Source organism: Microtus ochrogaster, assembly GCF_000317375.1.
Source record: "Microtus ochrogaster isolate Prairie Vole_2 chromosome 14 unlocalized genomic scaffold, MicOch1.0 chr14_random_3, whole genome shotgun sequence".
NCBI classification, from domain to species: domain Eukaryota; kingdom Metazoa; phylum Chordata; class Mammalia; order Rodentia; family Cricetidae; genus Microtus; species Microtus ochrogaster.
This window is the reverse complement of record NW_004949098.1, coordinates 13840196-13856203: the sequence shown is the minus strand read 5'-3', so window position 1 is coordinate 13856203 and position 16008 is coordinate 13840196. Positions and strand designations below refer to the sequence as shown.

General features: G+C 37.7%; 1 gene segment (V, D, J or C); it reads right to left on the bottom strand.

The window, feature by feature from the left end:
* Positions 1-14454: 14454 nt before the first annotated feature.
* LOC101991685 lies at positions 14455-15047 on the bottom strand. The segment is given in 2 exon segments: positions 14455-14795; positions 14999-15047. Coding segments are annotated over 2 exon segments (390 nt in total).
* Positions 15048-16008: the final 961 nt, after the last annotated feature.

Genomic DNA, 16008 nt, shown 5'->3' with positions numbered 1-16008 from the left:
CTTTGTAGACCAGGCTGGCCTCGAACTCACAGAGATCCACCTGCCTCTGCCTCCCGAGTGCTGGGATTAAAGGCGTGCGCCACCACCGCCCGGCTTCCTCAAATCCTTTGTCACAGTGAAGACAAAGGCAGAATCAGCCTAGTTCACATCATTTTAATATTTTCCTGGGAAATTCCTGAAATATCTGTGTTTCTAGGCACAACCACATCATGAAAGTTTGGACACTCTGATTTCCAAGCAAACAGTTTTAAAGTATTTGGAAATTCCCAGCAATTTTATGTAGTCTCTAACACTCTCATTCTCAGCTATGTCTCCAAAATAGGTGCTTAGTGAATTTCCTAATAAGAATATTGATGAGATTAGTCTGCATATTGTTTACATAGGAACACAAATTATTACCATCTAAAAGCACTAAATTCTACTAATTTGTATGTGATGGAAGACTTTAGACTAGCGTATGGTAACACAAAATTATATACAACATTGGAATAGAAAGCGGTTTCTAAGTCTCCACTATTGGACAGCAGATAAGTAGTCTTCTGAAGGAGATGTGGCCACAGAAATACAGCAAAAATCCAGGAGGTGGTGGCACATTCCTTTAATCACAGCACTTGGGAGGCAGAGGCAGGAGGATCTCTGTGAGTTCAAGGCCAGGCTGGTCTAAAACAGCTAGATCCAGGACAGGCTCCAAAAGCAAAATACATTTTCTTTCCTTGTGAATCCTAAATATGTTGTGTGTTATGTTTGCATATTCACAAGTATATGTATGTATGTATATCTCTTTTTTTATGTGTGTGATTGTAAATTTGCATGTACAAGTATATTTGTATATACAGGTATGTGTGTAATATGTGTGTACAAATAAATACATGTGTGTATGTAGTCATGTACATAAGTATATGTGTGTGTGATACAAATAGAAGAGAGATTGCCATACATTGTAACAGCAGGAAATGGAAGGGGAAATGAGGGTGGTTAGTGGGTGTGGTCTAGATATATGTTATACTTGAAAAAAATTGATTTTATGATATTTGTGTACAATGAATATACACTAATAAATAAATTTATTGTCAAGTAAGATTGCTCAGAGGGCAAAGACACTTGCCACAAAGCTTGACATGGGATCTGATTTTGATACCAGAACTCACACAGGAAAAAAGAATCAAGTCAAAGTCATCCTCTGATTGCACTTGTATATCTACATACATGTACACATGCATGTATGCTTGCATAAAAATTGAAATTAATTGAACTGCAATTTAAAAGAAAGAGAACTTATGAAAAAGAAAAGAAAATCTAAAGAAATGTTCGGCAATAAAGAAGTAACTGTCCTCTTGAAGCTAGAAAAAGCAAGAAACACTTTCCTAGAGCAGCAAATTGAAGTGATGTTTGCCTACATCATTATTTCAGCCCAGAGAGTCACATGTTGGATACCAGAACACCATAACTATAAAAAGATAAATCTCTAATACTGAAGCAACAGAGTTTATGGTAAATTGTTACAGAAGGAATAGAAAGATAATATTGCATTCTGTTCTGCATTTTCATTCATATATATATATATATATATATATATATAACCAAAATACCAAAATGAATATATATATATAAACAAAAGACATAATAAGAAATATTGAACCTGTTAGTTTGACTGGGATCTACAAACTATTTTATGAATGTTTCAAAAATGTTCATGCTCTCACACAGAAGGGAAAAATGTCCAGGTCCAGGTCTGTGTGTGGTGCATGCAGCTGGTGAGACTCTCAGAGGAGCGTCTTGTTGGAGGCTGAATGAAGCATTGTGGGAGGATAGCTATACTCCTACATAGAGTAGTAATCTGCCAGGTCATCAGCCTGGACACTGCTGATGGTGAAATCTGTCTCAGTCCACTGCCTATGAAGTGATTAAAGACCCCAGTGTCCTGAGTGGATGCCAAGCAGACCAGCAGTTTAAGAACCTGCTCTAGTTTCTACTGGTACAAGGCTAAATTCTTTTTGATAGTAGACAAACAGATTCCAGCATGACCAACACTTGACAGAAACTTTTTCCCCTGTTGACATAATCATGGAAGATGGAGACTGGGTCATCAGGATGTCGCCACAGATATCTGTGATCACGAAAGAACAATGAACATACAGAGATACACAAAAACAGATTATGCCAATTGACTTGTCATTTAATGTCCTATTGTCAAAATACTATTATGTAAGAAATATTATGTCCTGTGACACATTGAAAATTACTTATATACAAATAAGTAACTCTGAAATGATTATAATACTTTTGAACTCCTCACCAGACACCCAGAACATCAGGGACATGACAATTTGGGTCTGTGACTTCATCTTGTTCCCCCTGACTGTCTGAGAATGATCACATCTCACTTCAAAGACCTGGTTTATAAATTCTGAGCAGCTAAGCAGTTCTTAAGGAGCCTATGCAAATCAGCTAGCAAAAGTAAAAGCAAATGCCTGGGCAGTTTGTGTGAGAGTGGCTGGTATCAAACAACAGCTAAAAATATCATCAAAGAGAACATGAGCAATCACTGAAAGATAGCAGCTTACAAATTTCCAATAGAAATCTACAAGAACTCAATCCCCTCTTCTGGTCCATGTAGTAACCCACATTAATGTGGAAATATACACAGGACACACATAGAGACACAATAAATTTTTAATGTCTTTAAAAAGAATGTTGGATTACACATATGATATACATACATATGCATTTTGCAGACACATCTTTATGTGGTATGTGGTCATGATTTTTTTCTCTTTCTCTTTAGAAAAAAAAAGAATGCTAAATAAGAGAAAAATACTGATGTTTTAAGAAAGACAAAGCAAGACAAAATACATATACATACACACACAAAGAGACTCCATAAAACACAAAAGTTAAAACTATAATATATAAGTAAACACCAGTAATCTAACAAATGCCCAAACAAAGAAATATAAGCCAAAAAATCTACAAAAATACCATTGAGTTTATTTCATGTTATCCATCTACTGGTGGGCATGGGCCTGCTCTTAAGTGTGCTTTGAAACCACACTGAGTGTCCATTGAAGAAATTAGTTTTCACTTTTTAAGATGTACGTACATGGCTATAGTTTCTTAGTTGTGTGTGGAAACCCATGTGGATTTACATTTCTCACCACTGGGACCCCATTTAGCTAAGACCTGTGCTGGACCTGTGAAGGCTGCCAAAGTCTTTGTTAGTTCCTATGTTCATCAGAACTCTTGTGTGTGGAAGACAATGTTTTCTTGATGTCATCCATCCCTCTAGCTCTCACAGTCTTCACCCCTCTTATTCCACAGAGATCCTTGAGCTGCAGGGAGGAGTTTAATGAAGACATTTTGTTTAATACTGAAAATTCTAAGGTCTTTCACTCTCTGCATCTTGTCTCTAAGTGAGTCTCTGTATTAGTTCCTATCCACTTCAGGAAGATGTTTCTGTGTTGATGTGTGAAGAGAATATGATGATGACCTCTGGGTATAACAGAATGTAATTAGGAGTCATATCTGAGTTTCCCATAAGCCCATGACCTATCTAGTCTCATATTCTTGACCACAAGAGCAGTGTCAGACATGGGTTACATTATATGGCATGGGCATTAAATCCAATTAAATTGAAGTTGGTTACTCCCAAAGCCTTTCTAGATCACAGAATTTATAGCTGGATTAGTGGTCACCTTTCTCCTCTGGAAGAATGTTGAGTATGCTTCAGTACCATTAACACTAATCAATAGAGGTGAAGTCTCTAGTTAGCCACCAGCACAATTTCTCCATGTTAAATGAGATATGTAAGGGAGGAAAGGGAACAGTAAGGAAGGGAATATAGGAAGGAACAGATAACACTAAGAGCCATTTGTGGAATCATATAAAAACATACTTTAATGGATGCTTACACACACACACACACACACACACACACACACACACACACAAGAAAGAAAGAAATCTAAATTGAATCAACAAATAACAAAGGAGACAAAACCTCAACTAGACATCTTTGATCATCAAGTGGAACCTACAGTGTCAGGAATGGATTACATCTAAATGAGTTGTTGACAAGAGGGTTTCCACAAAAACTCCAAACAATTTTGGCTATAGGTTGCACTCCACAAACTGAGAGTAAAGACCTATTGCTGAACAGACTTGCTTCTCATTACAGACTGAGGGAGAGCCAATGAGAGTAACCTTTGCAAAGTGCACTAACACTCAAACACATACACACACACACACATATGTGCACATGCGCGTTGTGTGCATACACACACACACACACACACACACACACACACGCACACCTGGAACCTTTGGATTCTGGTGCTGACATAAGGTGCCTCTTATGTATATTGTTTTCTCCACAGATCCCAGACATTCACCATGGGATTCTGTAGGCTGCTTCAGGAAACATGATTGTTACATCTGCTAGGTTTCCTTCAAATATAAAATTTTGTATCACTTGGTTCATACCAGGGACTTCTTCCCTTTGTCTGGTTCTTTTCGCCTTACCCAGCAAGAGATTTTCATATTGTCCTCTGAGTCTCCCTTGCAAGCTTGAGACAAATGTTCAGCTGCAACCTTGCTTTAACTAGTCTGGAATCCTTAGTTCAGCTTCTGAAATGAAGTTTCCTACTCAACCCATAGGGCTCTTGTTGCTCTGGATCCCTGGCAAGGACAGAGGAGAGAAATAAGCTAAATGTGGATGCATGGTGATCTGTGGAATGCTGCTGCTACTCATGTGTGTAGCATTTGCATACAGCATGTGCAAATTCAGGGCCAATGGGATTTAGACCTGTGATCTTGAGAGAGGTTTTACAAGAACCTTTGATCTGATGAAGATTTTCATATAAAAGAAGTGAGATGTTATGAGCAAATCCTAGAACATGATTTACAAATCTTGGTCCTTTTTAAAAATTGAATATTTTTTTTTATTTTATGGTGAAGATTTTATTTTTTTTATTGAGAAAAGGGGAAAAAAGTTTCAGCCTCCTCCCATTTCCCTCCCCCTCCTCCCACCCTTCTTCCCCTCCCCCTACTCCTCTCCCCCTCCCTCTCCAGTCTAAAGAGCAGTCAAGGTGCCCTGCCCTGTGGAAAGTCCAATATGCCACAATAATTTTAAAATTATGAAATAGATGATCATATTGCATATGATCTTGAATTTCTTTCTCAGATGAACTTCTTTCCCATTTATTTATGATGCACTGGAGATATTGAGATGACCCAATTACACTCTCTCAGTCAATCTTTGGAGGCCTAGTCTGTATCTCATCAACTCTAGTCACAACCCCTTATACAGTAATGGAAACAGCTATTTTACTTGGCTTCTACATAAACAAGTCCATTCTCCACAGACCCTTATCTATGGGGCTTCCAGATAGTATGTCTGGCTGTTTCTGTGGCAGTAAATCAGGGATAAATATCAGGAGGGTGGTTCCTAAATATGTGAAAATTTATTACTTCATTCGAGGTTTAGGATGTAACTTCCATGAACAAAATCTGCCCTGCTTAAGGAGAGGCCCATATATCCTATAAGTTCTCAGAAGGGCCACTCAGGAAGAGATTCTCTGAATATGTGTTAGACAAGGAGGTTGAAGAATTCAAAGCACCCAGTCATGGCTGAGGACTCCTTAACCCTTGTTGCAACATACAGTTAAGATAAACCCATTAGTGACCCATTAGCCTCAACAGTCATGGAAGGCATACTAGTAGAGAAATGGAGATGATACTAGTGCCCCCTTTATCCTTTTTTAATTTGTGTCTTTTTAGCTGCATTCATTTCTGTGTATGATAGGTTAGCTTGGTGCCTAGAGAACCCAGAAGAGGAATTCAGAGCCTCTGGAAATGGAATTACAGATTATGCTGTCACCCTGTAGGTACTGGAAATTAAAACTAGATCCTCTGAAAGAGCAGTCTGTGAGTTCTCTTAACCAATGAGACAACTCTCCAGTCCCAAAAACATTTTCTGAGTAAATAGACATGATAGATAAGGAGGAAGGACTATGAACATCTTTATTTAGAGATATGCGCATTGTTGAAGGCTGTATTTCCGAAAGAGAAGGACAGTAGAAAGACAAGAATTTGTAAATGGCTTCTAAAGGATCCTTGAATCTTGTAAAGTCTGTTCACTGAAACTGAGATGGAAAGGAAATTGTTAAACATGAAAATTACTTCATTTGAATCTAGTTGTAAAAGAAAATCAAATCATGAGAACAACTCAGCATTTTCATTTCATATTGTTCCTTTATCCTTTTAGTTTAGGGCTCTGTAGTGTTATCATGGTGTTGTAGAATCCAATTTTCTTCTCCATATTGACTAGAGAGCCAGACTCCATTTAGGAAAGAACCACATCAGTGACGACATTACTTCCAGGCTCATAAGAATGTGTTCTTGCCTTTTTTTGTTATTGTGATAAAGCACCTATAAAAGCAAGTTGAAGAATCCTTATCCCTTGCTTGCAACCATAGATTGTTTGGGAACACAGTCAAACATACAACTATTTTAATGCAAAAGTCAGAGTGGAAAGATCTTGAAGCAGCTGCTAGCAGCATATTGACAAATGAGAAGCAGAGAGTAAAGAATGCTAGAACTCAACCACAGGGGATGGAAACTGAGTCATCACCTGCAATTGGGAAGAAATGAATGCCATACATACATACACATTCAGAGCCCTCTAGACAGCCTCACACTTTGGAATTTGGAAAACCCTGAGCAGAGAACCCTGCCACACCATTTCTTGTCACATAGGGTACAGGCATGAAGAATGATGAATTGCTAAATTAATGCTCATTTGATACTAAACAATAGAGAAATCAATAAACCACATCCATTTTTTCTCTCTCCCATGTCTCTTTCTCTCTGACAGTTGGTCATAATATAAGTTCTCAGCACCATGTCTATCTACCTGTCACCATGCTTCCTGCCATGAAGGTAATGTTCTCTGAAACTGTTAGCAAACCCCCAATCAATCACTTTTTATGTGAGTTATCTTGGGCATCACATCTTTTCACAACAATAGAACATTAACAAAGATAGGATGATTCCTGCCTAAACAGCTCTGAGATATTTGGATTTGTAGCTCTTGTTTATGGTTTACAAGACTTTGTTCCTACTGAAGCTCTGTGTTCTTTAATGAATAATCAAATACTTTTAAATGAATACATAAATAAAATCAAATATCACAGTATTTCTTTGGGGGGACAATACTTTATTTTCCACAATTGTTAAATTATATTAATTGTTATAAGATATAAAGACTGGAAGATATAACATGGTGACACAAAATTAGATGAACCATTAAAAGAAAGTGAGGTTTCTCAGGCTCCACAGTTCAAAGGAAGATAGGGAGAGATCAGAGAAGAATGTGGCCCATTAAAGAAGGGAAGAAAGCAGAAATGGTGTTACAAAAAAAAACCAAATACCACACCGTCAGTCTAAGTTTAGACTCTAAAATTCACTTAAATAGAAATGGTATGTGATTTTATGAGAAAGTGGGAGGAGAGAACAATGCAAAGGCAAAAAAATAGAGAAGAGGGACTGAAGTAGTTTAAAGAAAATGGAGAAGAATAAGAAGAAAGCAAATGAGAGGATCATTTTCAAAGTGAGGGCTATATTTGAATGGAATCTAAATACTCTTCAGACGATCAATATATTACAGCAAAAATTCAAACAAAAATATAGAATGAAATAGAAGTTTAGAATGAAAGAGAAGCTGAGAATGAGGAATCCACCAATATCTGAAAATCAAAACAAAATGTATAGCATCTCCCTGAACCATCACATGGAAATGTAAGGACTGGAGTGATGTCTCAGCAGTGAAGAGCACTGATTCCTCTGCCTGGTACCCAGGATCAATTTCTGGCATCCAAATGTCACTTCACTATTATATGTGACATCAGTTCCAGGGAACTCAATATCCTCTTCTGGCTGCTGTGGGCACTGTTTGTACATAGTACAAGACATACAAAAAGGTAGAAAGCACAGGCACATAAAACCTAATTAATCTTAAAAACTTGGCATAGAATTGTAGACGCAAAAAATTACCTTCAGGCCACAGAATCCTGTGTTGGACTTCTGGATTCCAGAACTACAAAATGATGAATTTCTTTTGTTCAATCCATATTCAGTGGTAAATTGTTAAACAAAAATAGCAATTAACACAGAAAACTTAACTTCATGGTTCTCCATGAATCTTCAAAGTACTGTGCTTATTAATAAGCCGCAGGGTGTTACAAGCTTCTTTATTAATGTGCCAGGCATACTGGCTGTAACTCAGATGTAGGAAATGCTGATGGCTGTTTGTGGTGCAGGCATCCAGTAAAACTCTCAAGAAGGTTTTTTGGATAGTGAAGAACTGTGGGAAGAGGGCTGTGATGTTGCATACAGTAGTAACCTGTCAGATCTTCAGCCTGGACACTGTGGATGGTGAGAGTGTAATCTGACCCAGATCAACTGCCTTTGAATTGATCAGAAACTCCAGATGCCCATGTGGATGTCCAGTAGACTAGGAGTTTAGAAGGCTACCCTGGTTTCTCTTGGTGACAGGCAAAGTGATTCTACTGGGTATTGTTACCAAACAGACTCTGCCTGAACTTAATAGATGCTGGAAACCTTCTCTCCTGCTGGTACAGTCACAAAGGATGGAGACTGGAACATCATAATGTCCCAAAAGACATGTAAAATTAGGAAGAGTTCAATGTCATATATGCATACATACACATTCAGATATTTTATGATACAAACACTGATATTCAAAATGTCATTTCTAATATGAGTATAAAAGTACACACCTTTAATAAGATATAGTAATTTTCTCCCACTGTATTATATAATTACATGGTGTTCTCTATGAACCATAGGGAAAGACCTGACCAGTCATCCTCATCAACTGGAATTCAGTTTGTCTATTTTGGAAAATGAATTTAATAAGGCATTTTGACAAAGAAATTTCTCTATGAATCTCTGATCTGACACTTTGAAGGGTGCAATGTGTGTAGTAGTGTTATCCTTGACCCTTTCCATGGAGTTTTCAAATGATGTATTGACGCTTCAGATTCCATCCTCAGTCTATTTCCCTCTGAGATCAATCTGTACAGCTCATTTCTCAATCTGTAATTTTCTCATAGAACCGCTGAACTATGAGACTCAGTAAAGGCATGTTTGTGGTATAGTTTGGCATTCAGTGTTCCAGGGAAAGAGCTTACATTTCCACGATTTGGGGTAATATTTCTTTCTTCAGTCTTTTGGCAGAAGTTCCCTCCCTGATCCTGGGGCTTTGCCTAGACTCTAACATTCCCTCCTTCCACACCTTCTCCACAGATTTCAAAATGTCCTTTATCTCTTTTCTGTTTTCTGCTAGTTCTTAGTCAAGTCTTAGAATATTTGCTTTAACATATGACTGGTCTATATGGAATTCTATAGACTGAAGGTTCTGATGATCTTTGTCATTCATCTTGTGTTCTAACAGCATTTTGATGTTTAAGAATATCTCTTTCAGACACAGAGGAAATACAGAGAATCACCAGGTTTTCAAAAACCTTACTCCACAAAATTTGAAAACTTAAAGTAAATGAACAACGTTTTGGATAAATATCACTAAACAAAATTAAATCAATATCAGATAAGCAAATTAAACAGACCTGTAATTGCTGATGAAATAAAAAAATCATTAAAAGCCTCCCCTCCAAAAAAAACCCCAGGATTAGATAGTTTCAGCTCAAAATTCTATAAGATTTTCAAAGATGAACTAATACCAATACTCCTCAAATTATTCCACACAATAGAAAAAAAGGAACATTGACAAATTCTTTTTTATTAGGCTACAATTACCCTGATAACCAAACCTCAGAAAGACATTGCTAAGAAAGAGAATTACAGACCAATCTCACTCATGAACATTGATTCAAAGATACTAAATAAAATACAGGCAAATCAAATCCAAGAACACATTAGAATGATCATCCACCATGATCAAGTCAATTTCATCCCAGAGATACAGGGATAGTTCAACACATGAAAATCTGTCAGTGTAAAACACCATATAAACAAACTGAAAAAACTCACATGATCATTTCATTAGATGCTGGAAAAAAGCTTTGGAAAAATATAGCATCCCTTCATAATAAAGGTCTTGGAGAGAGCACAAATACAAGGAACATAACTAAACATAATAAAGGCAATACACGGCAAACCAACAGCAAATATCAAACTAAATGGAGAAAAACTCCCAGCAATTCTACTGTAATTAGGAACAAGACAAGATTGTCCATTCTCTCCATATCTATTTAATAATGTTCTAGAAGTTCCAAGTAGAAGAATAAGACACCAAAAGGAGATCAAAGGGATACAAATCAGAAAGAAGTCAAACACTCACTATTTGATGATGATATTATAGTTTATATAAGTGATCCCAAAAATTTTACCAAGGAACTTCTACAATGCATAAACACTTTCAGTAATGTAACCGGATACAAGATTAACTCAAAAAAATCAGTAGCCCTCCTGTACACAGATGATAAATGGGCTGAGAAAGAATTCAGAGAAACATCACCCTTCACAATAGCCACAAATAGCATAAAATATCTTGCAGTAACTCCAAGTGGAAGATTTGTGTGACAATAACTTTAAATCTCAGAAGAAAGAAATTGAAGAAGACACCAGAAAGTGGGGAGATCTACAGTGTTCTTGTGTAGGTAGAATTAACATAGTAAAAATACCAATGTTACCAAAAGCAATCTACAAATTCAATGCCCATCAAAATCCCAACCAAATTCTTCACAGACCTAGGAAAAACTAGGTACTCAACTTCATATAGAAAAACCAAAAACTCGGGATATCCAAAACAATTCTATACAATGAAAGAACTTTTGGAGGCATCAAAATCCCTGATTTCAAACTCTACTACAGAGCTACAGTACTGAAAACAGACTGGTATTGGTATAAAAACAGGCAAGAGAATCAATGGAACCAAATTGAAGACCCAGGTATTAATCCACATACCTTTGAACACCTGATTTTTGACAAAGAAGGAAAAAATATCAAATGGAAAAAAGAAAACATATTTAACAAATGGTGCTGACATAAGTGGATATCAACATATAGAAGAATGAAAATGACCCATATATATCACCATACACAAAACTCAAGTCCAAATGGATCAAAGACCTCAACATAAAGTCAGACACACTGAATCTTTTAAAAGAGAAAGTGAGAAATAGACTTGAATGCATTGGCACAGGAGACCACTTCCCCAGCAGCACAGACACTGAGAGAAACAATAAATAAATTGGACCTCTTGAAACTGAAAAGGTTCTGTAAAGCAAAGGACACTGTCAACAAGACAAAATGACAGCCTACAGAATGGGAAAAGATATTCACTAACCCCACATCATACAGAGGTCTGATTTCCAAAATATACAAAGAATTCAAGAAATCGGTCATTAAAAAAACAAATAATCCAATAAAAATTGAGTACAGACCTAAACAGAAAACTCTCAACCAATGAACATAAAATGGCTGAAAGACACTTAAGGAAATCTTGAACATCCTTAGTCATCAGAGAAATGCAAATCAAAACAACTCTGAGATTCCATCTTATACCTGTAAAGATGGCCAAGATCAAAATAACTGTTGACAACTTATGCTAGAGAGGTTGTGGGGTAAAGGGAACACTCCCACAATACTTGTGGAAATGCAAGCTGGTATAGCTCCTTTAGATGTTAGTGTTGCAATTTCTCAGAAAATTAGGAAACAATCTTCCTCAAGACCCAGTAATACCACTTTTGGGTATATATACAAACAGTGCTCAATCATGCCACAAGGACATGTGCTCAATTATGTTCATAGCAGCTTTGTTTGTCATAGCTAGAACCTGGAAACAACCTAAATGCCTTTCGACTGAAGAATGGATTAGAAAAATGTGATACATTTACACAATGGAGTACTACACAGAAGAAAAAATGACATCTTAATTTTTTTAGGCAAATGGATGGAGCTAGAAAACATCATTATGAGGTGACCAAGTTATACCTCCATAGGAAATGGGCCCCAAAGAGACAGTTCATGCACTAGGGATAAACAGTTGTTTGTCTCCTAGTGGCCTCACAAACAGCCCATGGCACATAACTGTCACCCACATTCAGAGGACCTCGTTTGGTCTTATGCTGGTTCCCTAGCTGTCAGTCCAGGGTCAGTGAGCTCACACAAGCTCAAGTTACCTGTTTTTGTGCGTATACCCATCATGGTATTGCTCATAAATATTGCTATTCTTTATAACTGGACTCCAGGAGTTTGGCCCAGTGCTTATTTGTGGATCTTTGCATCTGCTTCGATCAGTAACTTGATGGATGTTCTATGGATGACAACTAAGATAGTCATCATTCTGATTACAGGGCCATTGCAGTTTAGGTACTATCTCTACTATTGTTCGACTCTTAGCTGGGATCATCCTTGTGGTTTCATGGGTGTTTGAAGACTTCCAAGTTTCACAGTGACTCCACAATGGTTCCCTCTTTCAAAGTATCTTTTTTTTTTGCTCTCCCTCTCTGTCCTTTACCCACTCGCTCTGACAGATTCCCCATGTTCCCCTCTCATCTCCCCTTCTCCCCTCCCTATTATCTTAACACCCTCCCTCCTCCTCCATTCTGCCAGTTTACCCTTCCTAGGGGGAATCCATGTACATCTCTCTTAGGGTTCTTCTTTTCTTTCTTCTCTGGGGTTGTGAACTGTAGGCTGGTTATTCTTTGCTTTATATCTAATATCCACTTACGAGTGAGTATATACTGTGTTTTTCTTTCTGTGTCTGGGTTACCTCACTCAGGATAATTTTTTTCTAGTTTCATTCATCTGTCTACAAATTTTAAGATGTCATTTTTTTTTACTACTGAGTAGTACACCATAGTGTAAGTGTACCACATTTTCATTATCCATTTTTCAGTTGAGTGGCATCTTCGTTGTTACCAGGTTCTGTTACTCCCTCATGATCCATCCCTTCTACTACCAAGAAGCCCCTGGTCTCAGGATCAGTAAAGCAACACCAGGGATGGGATCATAGGTTTATGGTTTTTTGTTTTTGTTTTGTTTGTTTTTTTTTTTTTTTGCGTGACACACACACAGATTTCCTAACAGCCCTCTTGAGATGCTCCAGATACATAAAGTTGCAGAAGCCTTTCTTGTGCACTCTCCCATTTCATACTGGAGGCAGTGAACTTTTCTGAAGTCATTCATCCTGAGAAAGCTGTATGTGGATCAGCTGCCCATTAAACCAAGGTTATTTAACTCCATGGCCTTCTAAGCAACCTCTTCAATGAGAAAGATGACATACACATTCCATACTGGATGGGTGATGTGGGAGTGTCATATATCAATCTGTTGATTTCATTGGATGAGTAATAAACAAACTGCTTGGGCTCATAGCTTAGAACATAGGTGGGTGGAGTAAACAGAGCAGAGTGCTGGGAGGAAGAGGAAGTGAGGTAAGACGCCTCAGACAGAGACACGCGATAGCTCTGCTCTCTGAGACACACAGATGATGCTCCGACCCAGGATGGACGTAGGCTAGAATCTTCCCGGTAAGCGCACCTTGGGGTGCGACACACATGGTTGGAAATGGGTTAGTCCAGGTGCGAGAGTTAGCCGAGAAAAGGGCTAGAGCTAAAGGGCCAAGCAGTGTTTATAAGAATACAGTGTCCATGTAATTATTTCGAGTAAAGCTAGCCGGGTGGCAGGATGCAGCCCCACCGCTCCTATTACTACAGATGGGCTCCAATACTGTTGCAGACATTTATCTCCTCAACCTCCCAGTACTTTTGTCCACGTTAGTAAAGATTTTCCTAAGGAATCCATCCTCAAACCTCAAATGACAAAGAGACAATCAAGTTCAAGTGTCCTCTGACCGCTAGACACACAACATGCCACATATGCACTTAGAAATATGAACACGCATACATACAGATAGAAGTATTTAATTAAATAAAATTTTTAAAAAGTTAAAAAAAATTATGGAGAGAAAAGGGAAAAACAGAAGTGGACACCAGTAAAGAAGTAGGAAAGCGCTCCAGAATCTATTTTTTAAAAAAAAGCAGAAAACATTCTTTCCAAGAGCTTCAAAATCAAAATGCAGTTTGCCATCATCATCACATCAACCCATAGAATTTTATATTGGACACCATAACTCTAGAACTGTAAGATAAATCCCTCAAATTCAAGAAACAGTTTGTGGTAGTGTGTTACAGAAGGAATAGAAAAATAATTCCGAGTTCTCCTATGTATTATCACATAAAGTATTTCCATACCAAAAATCATGAAAGACATTAAACCCATTATATTTTGTTGAGCCTAGTAAACTTTTTCACCACTTCCTCATTCACACCTGCTATCAGGCAAAAGGGGGACCATGTAGTTTCAAGGCAGTATATGGTGAAGGCAGCTGGTGAGACTCTCAGGGGAGGTTTATGTTGAAGGCTGAAGTACTGTGATAGGATAACTGTAACCATGCTGACAGTAATAATCTGCCACATCTTCAGCCTGGACACTGCTGATGGTGAGAGTGAAATCTGTTCCAGATCCACTGCCTATGAAGCGATCAGGAACCCCAGTGTCCCGAGTGGATGCCCAGTAGATCAGCAGTTTAGGAGATTGCCCTGGTTTCTGCTGATACCAGTTCAAGAGATTCTTCTTTAATGCACTGTGTAAAAGACTCTGACTGGACCTGCAACTTATAGTGACCTTCTCTCTTGCTGACACAGCCACAGTAGATGGAGACTGGGTCATCACAATATCTGCACAGGCACCTGAAATCAGGAAGACCTTTGATCATGCATAATAAAAAAACAGAATTTAATATACATGAAATTTGTCATTTAATGTTTTTGCAATTACGTATTGTCAAAGTGTAATTTACATAAAATATATTACACCCTAGAACACTTTGTAAATTTCATATATATATACATATATGACTCTTAAAGTATTATAATATTTTGAAATTTCTCACCAGATACCAAGAGCAGCAATAACAGGAGAACCTGGGTCTGTGACTTCATCTTGCTCCTCCTGCCTGTCTGATGCAGCTCAGTTCACACTGAAAAAGTCTGGTTTATAAAATCTGAGCATATGGGCTGTGTTGGAAGGGCCAATGCAAAGCAGTCATCAAATACAAAAACAAATGTCAGAGAAGTGTGTATGAAAGTGGCTGATGTCAATCAAAGACAAATATAATATCACAAATAGCATGAGAAATCACTGAAAGATTGGCTTACAACTCTCTAACAGAAGTATACTAGGAGCTCTAATAGAAAATTTGGTTAAAATCCAAGAAATATTTCATTCAAGTAACTTTGCATAAACATTAAGAAAACTATCTCAGATTGACAGTCCTAGGAAAAATGATGTGTTAAAAAATTGTCACAACAAATTAGGAAACATTGAGTAAGAAAATGTGCAATCAAAGAAAAGAAGGATGGAAGGAAGAAAAGAGGGAAACCAGAAAAATAATTGAGAATTGATGCTAATTTTTTATTATCTCCTATTTCCAAAGCAACTCTTTTTATTAAATTTTTAATTTATTTCCCCTCTATCTTCTCATTTGTTCCCTTATCCAACTCCTTTATACAGCTCTCTGTATAGTCCGCAGAAAGGATAAGGTCTCTGATAGGAGTCAACAAAGCATAGTATTCCAAGTTAAGGCAGGTCCAAACCACTCCCTGCTGTATCAAGGCTGAGGAAGTCATCCCACCATATGGAATAGTTACCAAAATCCATGTCATGCATCAGGAAGAGATCTTGGTTCCATTGTTAGGGGCCACAAACAGACCAAACTACACATCTATCACCACAAGCAGATGGCTTAGGTCGGTTCCATGGAGGCTCCCTAGCAGACAGTCTGGAGTTCATTAGCTGCAAAGAGTTCTTGTCAACTGTCAGCTGTCTCTGTGGGCTTTCCCCTCACGATGTTGACTCCCCTTTGCTCATAAAATTCCTCTTCCAACCTTTTAGTGCTAGACT